Source organism: Sturnus vulgaris, chromosome 33 (genome assembly GCF_052056855.1).
Source record: "Sturnus vulgaris isolate bStuVul1 chromosome 33, bStuVul1.hap1, whole genome shotgun sequence".
Taxonomy (NCBI): domain Eukaryota; kingdom Metazoa; phylum Chordata; class Aves; order Passeriformes; family Sturnidae; genus Sturnus; species Sturnus vulgaris.
Window position 1 is genome coordinate 978,043 of NC_142275.1, and position 14,522 is coordinate 992,564.

The 14,522-nt window shown below is 60.0% G+C and overlaps 1 protein-coding gene across 1 annotated transcript in view; it reads right to left on the reverse strand.

Moving 5' to 3' along the window:
• Positions 1-1,881: 1,881 nt before the first annotated feature.
• The window catches only part of LOC148220655 (EVI5-like protein), a 36,161-nt gene continuing 23,520 nt past the window's right edge, over positions 1,882-14,522 (reverse strand). The window contains 10 exon segments of the mRNA XM_088154918.1: positions 1,882-3,109; positions 3,164-3,345; positions 4,378-4,473; positions 5,548-5,643; positions 7,095-7,241; positions 8,411-8,551; positions 9,064-9,156; positions 9,815-9,943; positions 11,127-11,258; positions 14,141-14,173. Coding sequence (XP_088011044.1) covers positions 3,070-3,109; positions 3,164-3,345; positions 4,378-4,473; positions 5,548-5,643; positions 7,095-7,241; positions 8,411-8,551; positions 9,064-9,156; positions 9,815-9,943; positions 11,127-11,258; positions 14,141-14,173 — 1,089 coding nt within the window. The 3' untranslated portion in view covers positions 1,882-3,069.

Sequence of the window (14,522 nt, forward strand, 5' to 3'; positions counted from 1 at the left end):
TTCCCCGTGTCCCCATGTCCCTGTCCCTGATGTCCCTGATGTCCCTGATGTCCCCATGTCCCTGTCCCCAATGTCCCCATGTCCCTGATGTCCCCATGTCCCTGTCCCCGATGTCCCCGATGTCCCTGATGTCCCCGGTGTCCCTGATGTCCCCGTGTCCCTGTCCCTGATGTCCCCATTGTCCCCAGTGTCCCTGTCCCTGATGTCCCGGTGTCCCTGATGTCCCTGATGTCCCTGATGTCCCTGATGTCCCGGTGTCCCCATGTCCCTGATGTCCCTGATGTCTCCGATGTCCCTGATGTCCCGGTGTCCCTGATGTCCCTGATGTCCCTGATGTCCCGGTGTCCCTGTCCCCAATGTCCCCATGTCCCCATGTCCCCGATGTCCCTGATGTCCCGGTGTCCCCACAGCGGCCACCATGGTGGAGCTGGGCCGTGACGCTCGCGATCCCGACGCTCTGGCCGAGGCTCTGGACTCTCAGCTCGGGGATTTCGCTTTCCCCGACGAGTTCGTGTTCGACGTCTGGGGCGCCATCGGGGACGCCAAGGCGGGGCGCTGCTAGGACCCCCTGGGGACACCCAGGGATTGGGGAACCCCCCCCTTGGGGACCCCCAGACACTGGGGAACCCCCTCTGGGGAACCCCCATGATTGGGGAACCCCCCTTGAGATCCCCTAGGCATTGGGGACCCCCTTTTGGGGAACCCCCCCACTGACAGACACTAGGGACCCCCAGGCATTGGGGACCCCCCCCCTTGAGATCCCCCAGGCATTGGGGACCCCCCAGACACTGGGGACCCCCTTTTGGGGAACCCCCCCCACTGACAGACACTAGGGACCCCCCAGGGATTGGGGAAACCCCCCCTTGGGGACCCCCCCCCCCCATGATTGGGGAATCCCCCCGATCAGGGACCCCCCCCTCCCCCCCAGGAATTGGGGAACCCCCCTTGGGGACCCCCTGACACTGGGGACCCCCCTCTGGGGACCCCCCCCCCCCCACTGACAGACACTGGGGAACCCCCCCAGGGATTGGGGAGCCCCCTCCTCATGATTGGGGACCCCCCTTTGGGGCCCCCCCATGTCTGGGACCCCTCTCAGGTTTTGGGGCCCCCCCTTGCAATGATCGCCCTGGGCGGGGCTCCCCCCATTATTGGGGACCCCCCCAAAAGCTGGAACCCCCCCTCCCCCCCCCCCAAAAAAAAATCTGCTGGACCCCCAAAGTGTCCTCAGGACCCCCCGCCCCCCCCGGACCCGGGTACCCCCAAATTTCCTGTCCCCCCCACTTTGGACCTGGGTGGCCCCAAATTCCGCCCCCCCCCCCCAATTTCCTGTCGTGTCCCCACCCCCCCATCGGACCTCCCCCCAAAAATGGGCGCCCCTCCCCTCAAGGGGTGTTTTGGGAGGGGGGTGGGGCCCCCAAAATATGGCACAGCCCCTCCCCCACTGTGCCCCCCGGTGCCAATCTGAGCCTGTCACTGTCACTGTCACACTGTCACTGTCACACTGTCACATTGTCACTGTCACTGTCACACTGTCACTGTCACACTGTCACTGTCACACTGTCACACTGTCACTGTCGCTGTCACCCCGGGGGGGTCCTGGGGGTGCCCCTCCCCTCCCCCCCACCCCCCGGGATATTTTTGTATTTTCGCGGAAACGATTTGAGCATAAAACGGAGAAATGGGAGAACTGGGATGGACTGGGAATGGGATAATGGGGACTGGGAGGGACTGGGAGGGACTGGGAATGGGATAATGGGGACTGGGATGGACTGGGAATAGGATGAACTGGGAGGGACTGGGATGGACTGGGAGGGACTGGAATGGACTGGGAGGGACTGGGACCCCCCGGCTGGGCCCAAATCCAGGGAATTTTGGGGTCGATTCGAGGTTTTTTGGGGTCCTGTATTTCTGTACAGCGGGGGGGGGAGGGGAGGGGGTGTCCCCATTGTCCCAGTCCGGGGGATCCATTTGGGATCCGGGATCCGTTTGGGGGGTTCAGAACGGCCTGGGATCCGTCCGGGGGGGTCCTGAGGGGTCCGGGATCCATTTGGGGGGCGTCCAAAAAAGTCTGGGATCCACTCGGGGGGTCCGGGATCCATTTGGGGGGTCCTGAGGGGTCCGGGATCCATTTGGGGGGTCCGGGGTCCATCCAGGAGATCCAGAAGGGTCCGGGATCCATTTCAAGGGTTTGGGATCCATTTGGAGGATCCAGGATCCATTTGGGGGTCCAGAAGAGTCCGGGATCCATTTGGGGGGTCCGGGATCCATTTCAAGGGCCTGGGATCCATTCGGGGGGTCCAGAAGAGTCCGGGATCCACTCGGGGGGTCCGGGATCCACTCGGGGGGTTCGGGATCCATTTGGGGGGCCCAGAGGGGTCGGGTCACGCCCTTGGGGGTCCCACAGCATCCAGGAGGGCACCGGGGCTGGGATCCACACCCCGGATCTGTCCCAGGTGTGTCCCCATCCAGGTGTGTCCCCATCCAGGTGTGTCCCAGTCTCAGATCTGTCCCTGTCCCAGACCCAGCTGTGACCCGAAATTATCCCTGCCCCAGGTGTGTCCCTGTCCCAGAATCCTCCTTGTCCCTGTCCCAGATCTGTCCCTGTCCCAGGTGTGTCCCCATCCAGGTGTGTCCCCATCCAGGTGTGTCCCTGTCCCAGATCCAGCTGTGTCCCATCCCTGTCCCTGTCCCCATCCTGGGATCTCTCCATGTGTGGGATCAGCCAGGCCAGGGCTGTCCCCTGGGTGTCCCCTCGGTGTCCCTCAGTGTCCCCTGGATGTCCCTTGGAACCCTTTGGGTGTCCCCTGGATGTCCCTTTTTGTCCCTCGGTGTCCCCTCGGTGTCCCCTGCATGCCCCGGAGTGTCCCTTGCTTGTCACAGGTGTCCCCTCAGTGTCCCCAAAGTGCCACAAGGACCTGGCACGTCCCTCAGTGTCCCCCACAGGTGTCTCATTGTCCCCTGACCTGTCCCTGATGTCCCCAAAGATCGCTGGGGTGGCACCTGGCCTGTCCCCAATGTCCCCAGTGTCCCCTGATGTCCCCTGTGGGTCACGATGCCAGGGGTGCCACCTCAGGCTGTCCCTGATGTCCCCAGTGTCCCCTGGTGCCACCTCGGGCTCGCTGTCACTGCTGTCCCCGGTGTCCCCAGTGTCCCCTGGTGTCACGGTGCTGCTGGTGCCACCTCGGGCTCGCTGTCACTGCTGTCCCCGGTGTCCCCGATGTCCCCCGGGGTCAGGGCGAAGGGTGGTGGCACTTCCTCGTCCGAGGAGCCCAGCGAGTCCTCGTCCCCCACGGGTGTCCCCAAGGCCACCGCGCCGAAGGACAGCGGCCCCCGCAGCAGCCGGAGCTGGGACACGGACAGGGACAGAGGGGACAGAGGGGACACGGACAGGGGGGACACGGACAGGGGGACAGGGGGGACACGGACAGGGGGACACGGACAGGGGGGACAGGGACAGGGACAGAGGGGACAGGGGGGACAGAGGGGACAGAGGGGACAGAGACAGAGGGGACAGGGGGGACAGAGGGGACACGGACAGGGGGACAGGGGGGACAGGGGGGACAGGGGGGACACGGACAGGGAGGGGACAGAGACGGGGGACAGCAGGGAACAGGAAGGGGACAGAGGGGACAGAGAGAGATGAGGACAGGAATGGGGATGGGGACAGGGAGGGGACAGGAGCAGGAGAGGGGACAGGGACAGGGGGGACAGGGGGGACGGGGGGACAGAGGGGACAGGAGGGGACAGAGGGGACATGGATATGGAGGGAACAAGGACAAGGAGAGGGGACAGGGATGGGGACAGGAGGGGACAAAGGCCAACAGGGAAGGGCAGGAGGGGGGCACAGAGGGAACACTTTGTCACCAGCTGTCCCCGGGCCATGTGGCACTGAGGGGACATCGCTGGTGGCACTGGGAATGTCACCGGCGGCACTGAGGCCAGCCTGGGGGTCCCCCAGCACCTGTGGGTGCCACCCGGGTGTCCCCAACCCCTGTCCCCTCCCCCAGCTCCTCCTGGATGTCACCTGGGTGTCCCCACATGTCCCCAACCCCCGCCATATCCCTGGTGTCCCCAATGTCCCCAAGTCCCCAGTGTCCGTGATGTCCCCAATGTCCTCAGTATCCCCAGCGTCCCCAATGTCCCCCCGATGTCCCCAATGTCCCCACAATGTCCCAATGTCCCCAGTATCCCCAACTGCCGATGTCCTTGATGTCCCCAATGTCCCCCACTATTCCCAGTGTCCCCAATCCCCCCAGTGTCCCAATGTCACCCCAATGTCCCCAATAACCCCAATCCCCCCACTGTCCCCAGTGTCCCCCCAGTGTCCCCATGTCCCCGCAGTGTCCCCATGTCCCCGCAGTGTCCCCATGTCCCCACCTCAGCCTTCAGTTCCCGGATGTGTCCCCTCAGGTGACGGATGTACTGCGCAGTGTCCGAGTGCTCCAGCTGGCCCTGCAGCCGCCCCTCCTCCCGCTGGGGACATCGGGGACATTGGGGACAGCAGGGGACAATGGGGACATCGGGGACATTGGGGACAATGGGGACATTGGGGGACATCGGGGACAATGGGGACATTGGGGACATTGGGGGACATCGGGGACATTGGGGGACATCGGGGACAATGGGGACATTGGGGACATTGGGGGACATCGGGGACATCGGGGACACTGCGGCCACCTGGCCCCTCCTGGGTCCCCATGTCCCTCCTGTGTCTGTGTCCCCAATGTCCCCAAGTCCGTGTGTCCCTCCCATGTTCCCACATCCCCCTGTCCCCAATGTCCCCCCCACTGTCCCCAATGTCCCCCCAATGTCCCCAATGTCCCTCTCCCTCCATGTCCCCCACATCCCTGCATGTCCCCACTGTCCCCAATGTCCCCGTGTCCCCCATGTCCCCATTGTCCCCACAATGTCCCTGCTGTCCCCATTGTCCCAATGTCTCCCATATCCCAATGCCCCCAATGTCCTCAATGTCCCCCCAATGTCCCAAATATTCCCAATGTCCCCATTGTCCCCAAAGTCCCAATGTCCCCCATATCCCCAATGTCCTCAATGTCTCCAGTGTCCCCAGTGTCCTCAATGTCCCCAGTGTCCCCAATGTCCCCATCTCCCCCCAATGTCCTCGCTGTCCCCATTGTCCCCCCAATGTCCCCAATGTCCTCGCTGTCCCCAAAGTCCCAATGCCCCCAATGTCCTCAATGTCCCCCCAGTGTCCCCAATCCCTCCAATGTCCCGAATATTCCCAATGTCCCCAGTGTCCCCATGTCCCCCTGGTGTCCCCAATGTCCCCATGTGCCCCCAATGTCCCCAGTGTTCCCATCTCTCCGCAATGTCCCCATGTCCTCCGGTGTCCTCAATGTCCCCATGTCCCCCCAGTGTCCCCATGTCCCCAATGTCCCCATGTCCCCCTGGTGTCCCCATTGTCCCCATGTCCCCCCATGTCCTCCCGGTGTCCCCATGTCCCCCCGGTGTCCCCATGTCCCCCCATGTCCCCATTGTCCCCATCTCCCCTCAATGTCCCCATGTCCCAGTGTCCCCGTGTCCCCGTACCTGGATCTCCAGCTCGGCCACTCGCTGTGTCATCTCCGCCAGGGCAGCCATGCTGTCGGCCTCGCGCAGCCGCACGGCCATCACCTCCTCCTTGCTCTGGGGACAGCGACAGCCCGGGGACAGCCGGGGACAGCGCTGGCACCGCGGGGACACCCCCAGGGACACCCGGGGACACCCCCAGGGACAGCCGGGGACGGCGCTGGCACCGCGGGGACACCCAGGGACAGCCCGGGGACACCGCGGGGACACCCCCAGGGACAGCCCGGGGACAGCGCTGGCACCGCGGGGACACGGCGGGGACAGCCCGGGGACACCCGGGCACACCCCCAGGGACAGCCCGGGGACAGCCGGGGACAGCGCTGGCACCGCGGGGACACCCCCAGGGACACCCGGGGACAGCCCCAGGGACAGCCGGGGACAGCGCTGGCACCGCGGGGACAGCCCGGGGACACCCAGGGACAGCCCCGGGGACAGCCGGGGACAGCGCTGGCACCGCGGGGACAGGATGGGGACACCCCCAGGGACACCCAGAGACAGCGCTGTCACCAGGGACAGAGCGGGGACACCCAGGGAGAATCCTGGGGACACTGCGGGGACACCTCGGGGACATCCTTGTCACCAGGGACAGAGCGGGGACAACCCCAGGGACACCCAGGACACCTCACAGACACCTTGGCGACACAACAGGGACACCTTGGGGACACCTTGGGGACACTCAGGAGCACTGGGGACACCTTGGGGACACCCCGGGGACAGTCTGGCCACCAGGGACAGGTGAAGGACAGCGGAGGGGACATGGGGACAATGGGGGACACTGGGAGGGGACATGGGGACAATGGGGGGACACTGGGAGGGGACATGGGGACTCCAGAACTGACACGGTGTCCCCTGAATTGCTGATGTCTCCAGTGTCCCCAAGTGTCCCCAGTGTTTTCTGATGTCCCCAATGTCCCTGATGTCCCCAAGGTGTCCCCAATGTCCTCATTGTCCCCAAGCTGTCCCCACGGTGTCCCCGATGTGGCCCCCAAGGTGTCCCCAATGTCCCCGCTGTGCCCAAGGTGTCCTTGCTGACCCCAAGGTGTCCCCGACGTGTCCCTAAGGTGTCCCCACTATCCCCAAGGTGTCCCCAATGTCCCCAAGGTGGCCCCAGGGTGTCCCCAAGATGTCCCCATTGTCCCCAGTGTCCCCAATGTCCCCAAGTTGTCCCCAATGTCCCCAAGGTGTCCCCAATGTCCCCAAGGTGGCCCCAAGCTGTCCCCACTGTCCCCACTGTCCCCGGTGTCCCCAAGGTGTCCCTGCTGTCCCCATTGTCCCAGTGTGTCCCCAGTGTGTCCCCAGTGTGTCCCCATTGTCCCCAGTGTGTCCCCAAGGTGTCCCCATTGTCCCCAATGTGTCCCCATTGTCCCCAGTGTGTCCCCAGTGTGTCCCCAGTGTCCCCATTGTCCCCAGTGTGTCCCCAGTGTGTCCCCAGTGTGTCCCCATTGTCCCCAATGTCCCCATTGTCCCCAGTGTCCCCATTGTCCCCAATGTGTCCCCACTGTCCCCACCTTGCACTGCTCCTCCTCGTGTTTCCGGTGGCTCAGGCTGAGCTGGGCCTGCAGCCCCCGGCTCTGAGCGGCCACAGCGCGGAGCTGCTCCCTGAGCCCGGCACAGGCGCGCTGAGCCCGGCCTAAAACCGACTGCTGGACCCGGGCCTGCAACGGGATAGACCCGGATTAACCCGGGATAAACCCGGGATAGACCCGGATTAACCCGGGATAGACCCAGCCCTGCTCCCTGAGCCCGGCCTAAAACCGACTGCTGGACCCGGGCCTGCAACGGGATAGACCCGGATTAACCCGGGATAGACCCAGCCCTGCTCCCTGAGCCCGGCCTAAAACCGACTGCTGCACCCGGGCCTGCAACGGGATAGACCCGGGATAGACCCAGCCCTGCTCCCTGAGCCCGGCCTAAAACCGACTGCTGCACCCGGGCCTGCAACGGGATAGACCCGGATTAACCCGGGATAAACCCGGGATAGACCCGGATTAACCCGGGATAGACCCGGGATAGACCCGGATTAACCCGGGATAGACCCGGGATAGACCCAGCCCTGCTCCCTGAGCCCGGCCTAAAACCGACTGCTGCACCCGGGCCTGGACCGGGATAGACCCGGATTAACCCGGGATAGACCCGGGATAGACCTGGGATAGACCCGGGATAGACCTGGGATAGACCTGGGATAGACCCGGGATAGACCTGGGATAGACCCGGGATAGACCCGGCATTAACCCGGGATAGACCCGGATTAACCCGGGATAAACCTGGGATAAACCTGGGACAGACCCGGGATAGACCCGGGATAGACCCGGGATAGACCCGGAACTGAACTGGGACTGAATTGGGACTGAACTGGGATTGAACTGGGACTGAACTGGGATTGAACTGGGATTAACCCGGGATTAGCCCTGGGTAAATCCTGGGCCCTGTTCTCCCAGTTTAGTTCCCAGTATCCCCAGTTCCATTCCCAGTCCATCCCAGTCCTTCCCAGTAGCTCACCTGTGTCTCCAGGTGCAGCACTCTCTGTCCCAGTCCCTCCCAGTCCGTCCCAGTAGCTCACCTGTGTCTCCAGGTGCAGCACTCTCTGTCCCAGTCCCTCCCAGTCCGTCCCAGTAGCTCACCTGTGTCTCCAGGTGCAGCACTCTCTATCCCAGTCCCTCCCAGTCCGTCCCAGTCCGTCCCAGTAGCTCACCTGTGTCTCCAGGTGCAGCACTCTCTGTCCCAGTCCCTCCCAGTCCGTCCCAGTAGCTCACCTGTGTCTCCAGGTGCAGCACTCTCTATCCCAGTCCCTCCCAGTCCCTCCCAGTCCGTCCCAGTAGCTCACCTGTGTCTCCAGGTGCAGCACTCTCTGTCTCAGTGCTCTCAGCTCCACCTGGGCCTGGCTCTCCCGGAGCTGCACCCCCAGCACGGCCTCGTGCAGCGCCCGCGGCTCCTCCCAGCGGCCCCCGCACACCTGGGGACACACCTGGTCAGGTATGGGGACACCTGGGGACACACCTGGGGACACACCTGGTCAGGTATGGGGACACCTGGGGACACCTGGGACACACCTGGTCAGGTATGGGGACACCTGGGGACACACCTGGTCAGGTATGGGGACACCTGAGGACACCTGGGGACACACCTGGTCAGGTATGGGGACACCTGGGACACACCTGGTCAGGTACAGCACACCTGGGGACAGCTGGGACACACCTGGGACACACCCTGGGGACAGCTGGGACACACCTGGGACCCACCCTAGGGACACCTGCTCAGGTATGACACACCTGGGGACACACCTGCTCAGGTATGGGCACATCTGGGACACACCCTGGGTGTCTCCCACGTGTCCCCAGTGTCCCCATGTCTCACCTGCCAGGTGTCCCAATGTCCCCATGTCTGACCTGCCAGGTGTCCCCAGTGTCCCCAGTGTCCCCATTGTCCCTGTCTCACCTGCCAGGTGTCCCCAGTGTCCCCAATGTCCCCATGTCTCACCTGCCAGGTGTCCCCCAGGTCACTCAGGGCCAGCTCCTGCAGCTCCTCCTGCAGCCGAACCGCGCTGGACTCATCTGAGAGCAACGGCCAGCGCTGGGGACAGCGACAGCGACAGCGACAGCGACAGCGACAGGGGACACAGCGACAGCGACAGCGACAGGGATGGGGACAGGGACAGGGGACAGGGACAGCGACAGCGACAGGGGACAGGGATGGGGACAGGGGACAGGGATGGGGACAGGGGACAGGGATGGGGACAGGGGACAGGGGACAGGGACAGCGACAGCGACAGGGATGGGGACAGGGACAGGGATGGGGACAGCGACAGGGGACAGCGACAGCGACAGGGACAGGGACAGCGACAGGGGACAGGGATGGGGACAGGGGACAGCGACAGCGACAGGGGACAGGGATGGGGACAGGGATGGGGACAGCGACAGGGACAGGGATGGGGACAGGGATGGGGACAGGGATGGGGACAGCGACAGGGACAGGGATGGGGACAGGGATGGGGACAGGGATGGGGACAGGGGACAGGGATGGGGACAGGAACATAAGGACAGAGACAGACAGAGGAACACAGAGACATCAGTGGGGGACCCTCCCAGGGCCACCCAGTGTCCCCTCAGTGTCACCTCAGTGTCCCCAGTGTCCCCCAGTGTCCCCTCAGTGTCCCCCAGTGTCCCCAGTGTCCCCAGTGTCCCCCAGTGTCCCCAGTGTCCCCAGTGTCCCCCAGTGTCCCCAGTGTCACCTTCTCCATGTCCAGGACCTTGTCCTGCAGCTCCCTGAGCGCTCCCTGGGTTTTGCTCTCGCGCAGCCGCGACCGCTCCAGCTCCGCCTCCAGGTGTGCCACGAACTCCTCGCTCAGACGGGGGTTACCCTGTCCCCAAATGTCCCCAAATGTCACCAAATGTCACCAAATTGTCACCGGGCGTCACCAGGTGTCACCTCCCACCTGCCAGGCAATCCTCTGAGAGATGGGAGGTACCTTGTGTCACCAAATGTCACCAAATGTCACCAAACACCGTCCTCACCTGCCGTGAGCCCCTCGGTCAGACGGGGGTTACCCTGTCCCCAAAATGTCCCCAAATGTCCCCAAATGTCACCAAATTGTCACCAGGTGTCACCAGGTGTCAGCTCCCACCTGCCATGCAATCCTCTGAGAGATGGCAGTTACCAAATGTCCTCAAGTGTCCCCAAATGTCACCAAACACCGTCCTCACCTGCCGGGAGCTCCGAGGCCAGGTGGGAGTTACCCTGTCCCCAAATGTCACCAGGTGTCCCCAGATGTCACCAGGTGTCACCAAATGTCACCAAATGTCACCAGGTGTCACCGGGTGTCACCTCCCTCCTGCCACCAAATGCTCCTTCATGCAGGGGTCACCTGTGTCACCAAATGTCACCTGTCCATTGTCCCCGGCCATCACCTCGTTCAGGCAGGTGTCACCTGATGTCACCAAGTGTCACCAACTGCAGCTCTCGGATGGTGCTCAGTGACAGTGACAGTGACAGTGACACTGACAGTGACAGTGACAATGACAATGACAGTAACACACAGCGACAGTGACACAATGACAGTGACAGTGACACAGGTGACACAGGTGACACAGGTGACACACAGGTGACACACAGGTGGCACAGGTGACACAGGTGACACACAGGTGACACACAGGTGACACACAGGTGACACAGGTGACACACAGGTGACACACAGGTGGCACAGGGTGACACACAGGTGACACAGGTGACACACAGGTGACACACAGGTGACACAGGTGACAGTGACACACCTGCAGCTCTCGGATGGTGCTCTGTGCCTGTCACAGTGACAGTGACACACAGGTGACACACAGTGACACACAGGTGACACACAGGTGACACACAGGTGACACAGGTGACACACAGGTGACACAGGTGACACACAGGGTGACACACAGGTGACACACAGGTGACACACAGGTGACACACAGGTGACAGTGACACACCTGCAGCTCTCGGATGGTGCTCTGGGCCTGTCACAGTGACAGTGACACACAGGTGACACACAGGTGACAGTGACACACCTGCAGCTCTCGGATGGTGCTCTGGGCCCTCTCCAGGCTCTCGCTGACGTTGTTCCAGCGCTGCCTCACCAGCGCCAGCTCCCGACGGATGACGTCATTCTCCTCCGCCTCCTGCGCCCGTGTCACCTGACCCTGGGGACAACGGGGACAACGGGGACAATGGGACAATGGGACAATGGGACAATGGGACAATGGGACAGTGTCACCTGGCCCTGGGGACAACGGGGACAATGGGACAATGGGACAGTGTCACCTGGCCCTGGGGACAATGGGACAATGGGGACAATGGGACAGTGTCACCTGGCCCTGGGGACAACGGGGACAATGGGACAATGGGACAGTGTCACCTGGCCCTGGGGACAATGGGGACAATGGGACAATGGGACAATGGGACAATGGGACAGTGTCACCTGACCCTGGGGACAACGGGGACAATGGGACAATGGGGACAGTGTCACCTGGCCCTGGGGACAACGGGGACAACGGGGACAATGGGACAATGGGGACAGTGTCACCTGACCCTGGGGACAACGGGGACAACGGGGACAATGGGACAATGGGACAGTGTCACCTGGCCCTGGGGACAACGGGACAACGGGACAATGGGACAATGGGACAGTGTCACCTGGCCCTGGGGACAATGGGACAATGGGACAATGGGACAATGGGGACAATGGGACAGTGTCACCTGGCCCTGGGGACAACGGGGACAACGGGGACAACGGGACAATGGGACAATGGGACAATGGGACAATGGGACAGTGTCACCTGGCCCTGGGGACAACGGGGACAACGGGGACAATGGGACAATGGGACAGTGTCACCTGGCCCTGGGGACAACGGGACAATGGGAAAATGGGACAATGGGACAATGGGACAATGGGACAATGGGACAATGGGACATTGGGGACAATGGGACAGTGGGACAGTGTCACCTGGCCCTGGGGACCTTGGGGACAATGGGGTCACTGGGGGGACACTGGGGGGACGTTGGGGACATTGGGGACAGTGTCACCTCCTGCCCCCAGGGCAGAGCCAGCGTGGCTGTGGTGGCACTGGGGGCACAGGGAGGTGACACTGTGGGGACAATGGGGTGACACTGGGGACAGGGAGGTGACAATGGGGACACAGAGGTGCCACCACCCCCGTGGGAACCTCCAGGTCCATTTTCCCCCCCTCCCCCATCCCAAATTCCACCCAAACTCCTCCAATCGCTGCTTTCCACCCCAAAATCCCCAAATCCCAAAATTCCCCAGAATTCCCAAATTTCCCAAAATTCCCCAGAATTCCCAAAATTCCCAACATTTCCAAAATCCCCAAATTTCCCAAAATCCCCCAAATCCCAAGATTCCCCAAATTTCCCAAATCCCCAAATTTCTCAAATCCCAAAATTTCCCAGATTCCCCAAATCCAAAAATTTCCCCAAATTCCCCAAAATCCCAACATTTCCAAAATTTCCAAAATCCCCAAATTTCCCAAAATCCCCTAAATTTCCAAATTCCCCAAATTTCCAAGAACTCCCCAAATCCCCAAATTTCCCACAATTCCCAAATTCCCCAAAATCCCCAAATTTTCCTGATTCCCCAAATCCAAAAATTTCCCAGAATTTCCCAAAATCCCCAAATCCCCAGAATTTCCCCGAATCCCCAAAATTTCCCAGAATCCCCCAAATCCCCAAATTCCCCAGAATTCCCAAAATCCAAAAATTCCCCAAAATTCCCCAGAATTCCCCAAATCCCCCAAATTCCCCCAAATCTCCAAATTCCCAAAATTCCCCAAATCCCAAAATTCCCCAAAATTCCCAAATTTTCCACCCCGGGGTGCGTGGGAGCCTCCGGAAAAGCAGGAATTGGGAAAAAAAGAGAAAAAAAAAAGCGGAAAAAAGGAAAATCCAACCCAAAAACGGGGCTGGGGGAGGGAGGGGAGGAAAAGGAAATGGGGAAGAAAAAGGGAAAATTGGGAAAAATTGGGAAAAATCGGGAAAATTGGGAAAAATCGGGAAAAATTGGGGAAAATTTCGGAAAAAATGGGAAAATTGGGGGAAATTCGGGGGAAAAATTGGGAAAAATTGGGGAAAATTAGGGAAAAAAATGGGAAAAATAGGGGGGGAAATCAGGAAAAATCTGGGAAAAAATTTGGGAAAAATTTGGGAAAATTTGAGGAAAATCAGGAAGAAAATTGTGGAGAAATGGGAAAAAAAATAGAGGGGAAATCGAGGGAAAATTGGGAAATAATGAGGAAAAATGGGAAAAAATTGGGAAAAAAAATCAGGAAAATGGGGAAAAATTGGGGGAAATTTGGAAAAATTGGGGAAAAAAACGAGGAAAACCAGGGAAAAATTGAGGGAAAATGGGGGAAAATTCGGAAAAAATTGGGAAAAAAATCAGGAAAAATGAGAGAAAAATGGGGAAAATTTGGGGAAAAATTGGGGGGAATTGGGAAAATTCGGCAAAATTCGGGAAAAATGGGGAAAATTTGGGAATAATCAGGAAAATTCAGGAAAAACTCAGGAAAAATCAGGGAAAATTCGGGAAAAATCAGGGAAATAATCGGGAAAAAATCAGGGAAAAATCAGGGAAAATTAGGGGAAAATCAGGGAAAATTTCAGAAAAATCAGGGAAAATCGGGAAAAATCCGGGAAAATTGGGGAAAAATTAGGGAAACTTGGGAAAATTGGGGAAAATTCGGGAAAAATCAGGGAGAATTCGGGAAAAATCAGGGAAAAATTGGGGGAAAATTGGGCAAATTGGGGAAAATTCGGAAAAAATCAGGAAAATTCGGGAAAAATCGGGAAAAATCAGGGAAAATCAGGGAAAATTCGGAAAAAAAATCAAGAAAATTCGGGAAAAAACAGGAGAAAATCAAGGAAAAATCAGGGAAAATTCGGGAAAAATCAAGGAAAAATCAGGGAAAATTGGGGAAAATCAGGAAAATTGGGGAAAATTCGGGAAAATCGGGGGAAATTTGGGAAAATCGGGGAGAATTGGTGCAGAAGGAGCGAGGAGGGGCAGTACCTGGATGAGGCGATCGGCCAGGGCCGCGCTTTCCTGGGGGGGGGAGGGGACAGCGACAGCGACAGCGACATCAGCGACAGCCACGGAGGCACCCGCGCCCCGCCCCCACCCCCGGCTCCGCCCCAAATTCCCCAAATTCCCCAAAATTCCCCCCAAATTCCCCAAAATTCCCGCAGGTTTGGGGCCCCAAAAAGGGAGGTTTGGGCTCAAAATGAGGGATTTTAACCCAAAATTTGAGGATTTTATCCCAAAAATTGGAGGGGTTTTGTCCCAAAATGGGGAAATTTTACCCCAAAATTGGGGGATTTTGTCCCAAAATTTGAGGATTTTAGGCCAAAATGGGGAAATTTTAGCTCCAAAATGGGGGATTTTGGTCTCAAAT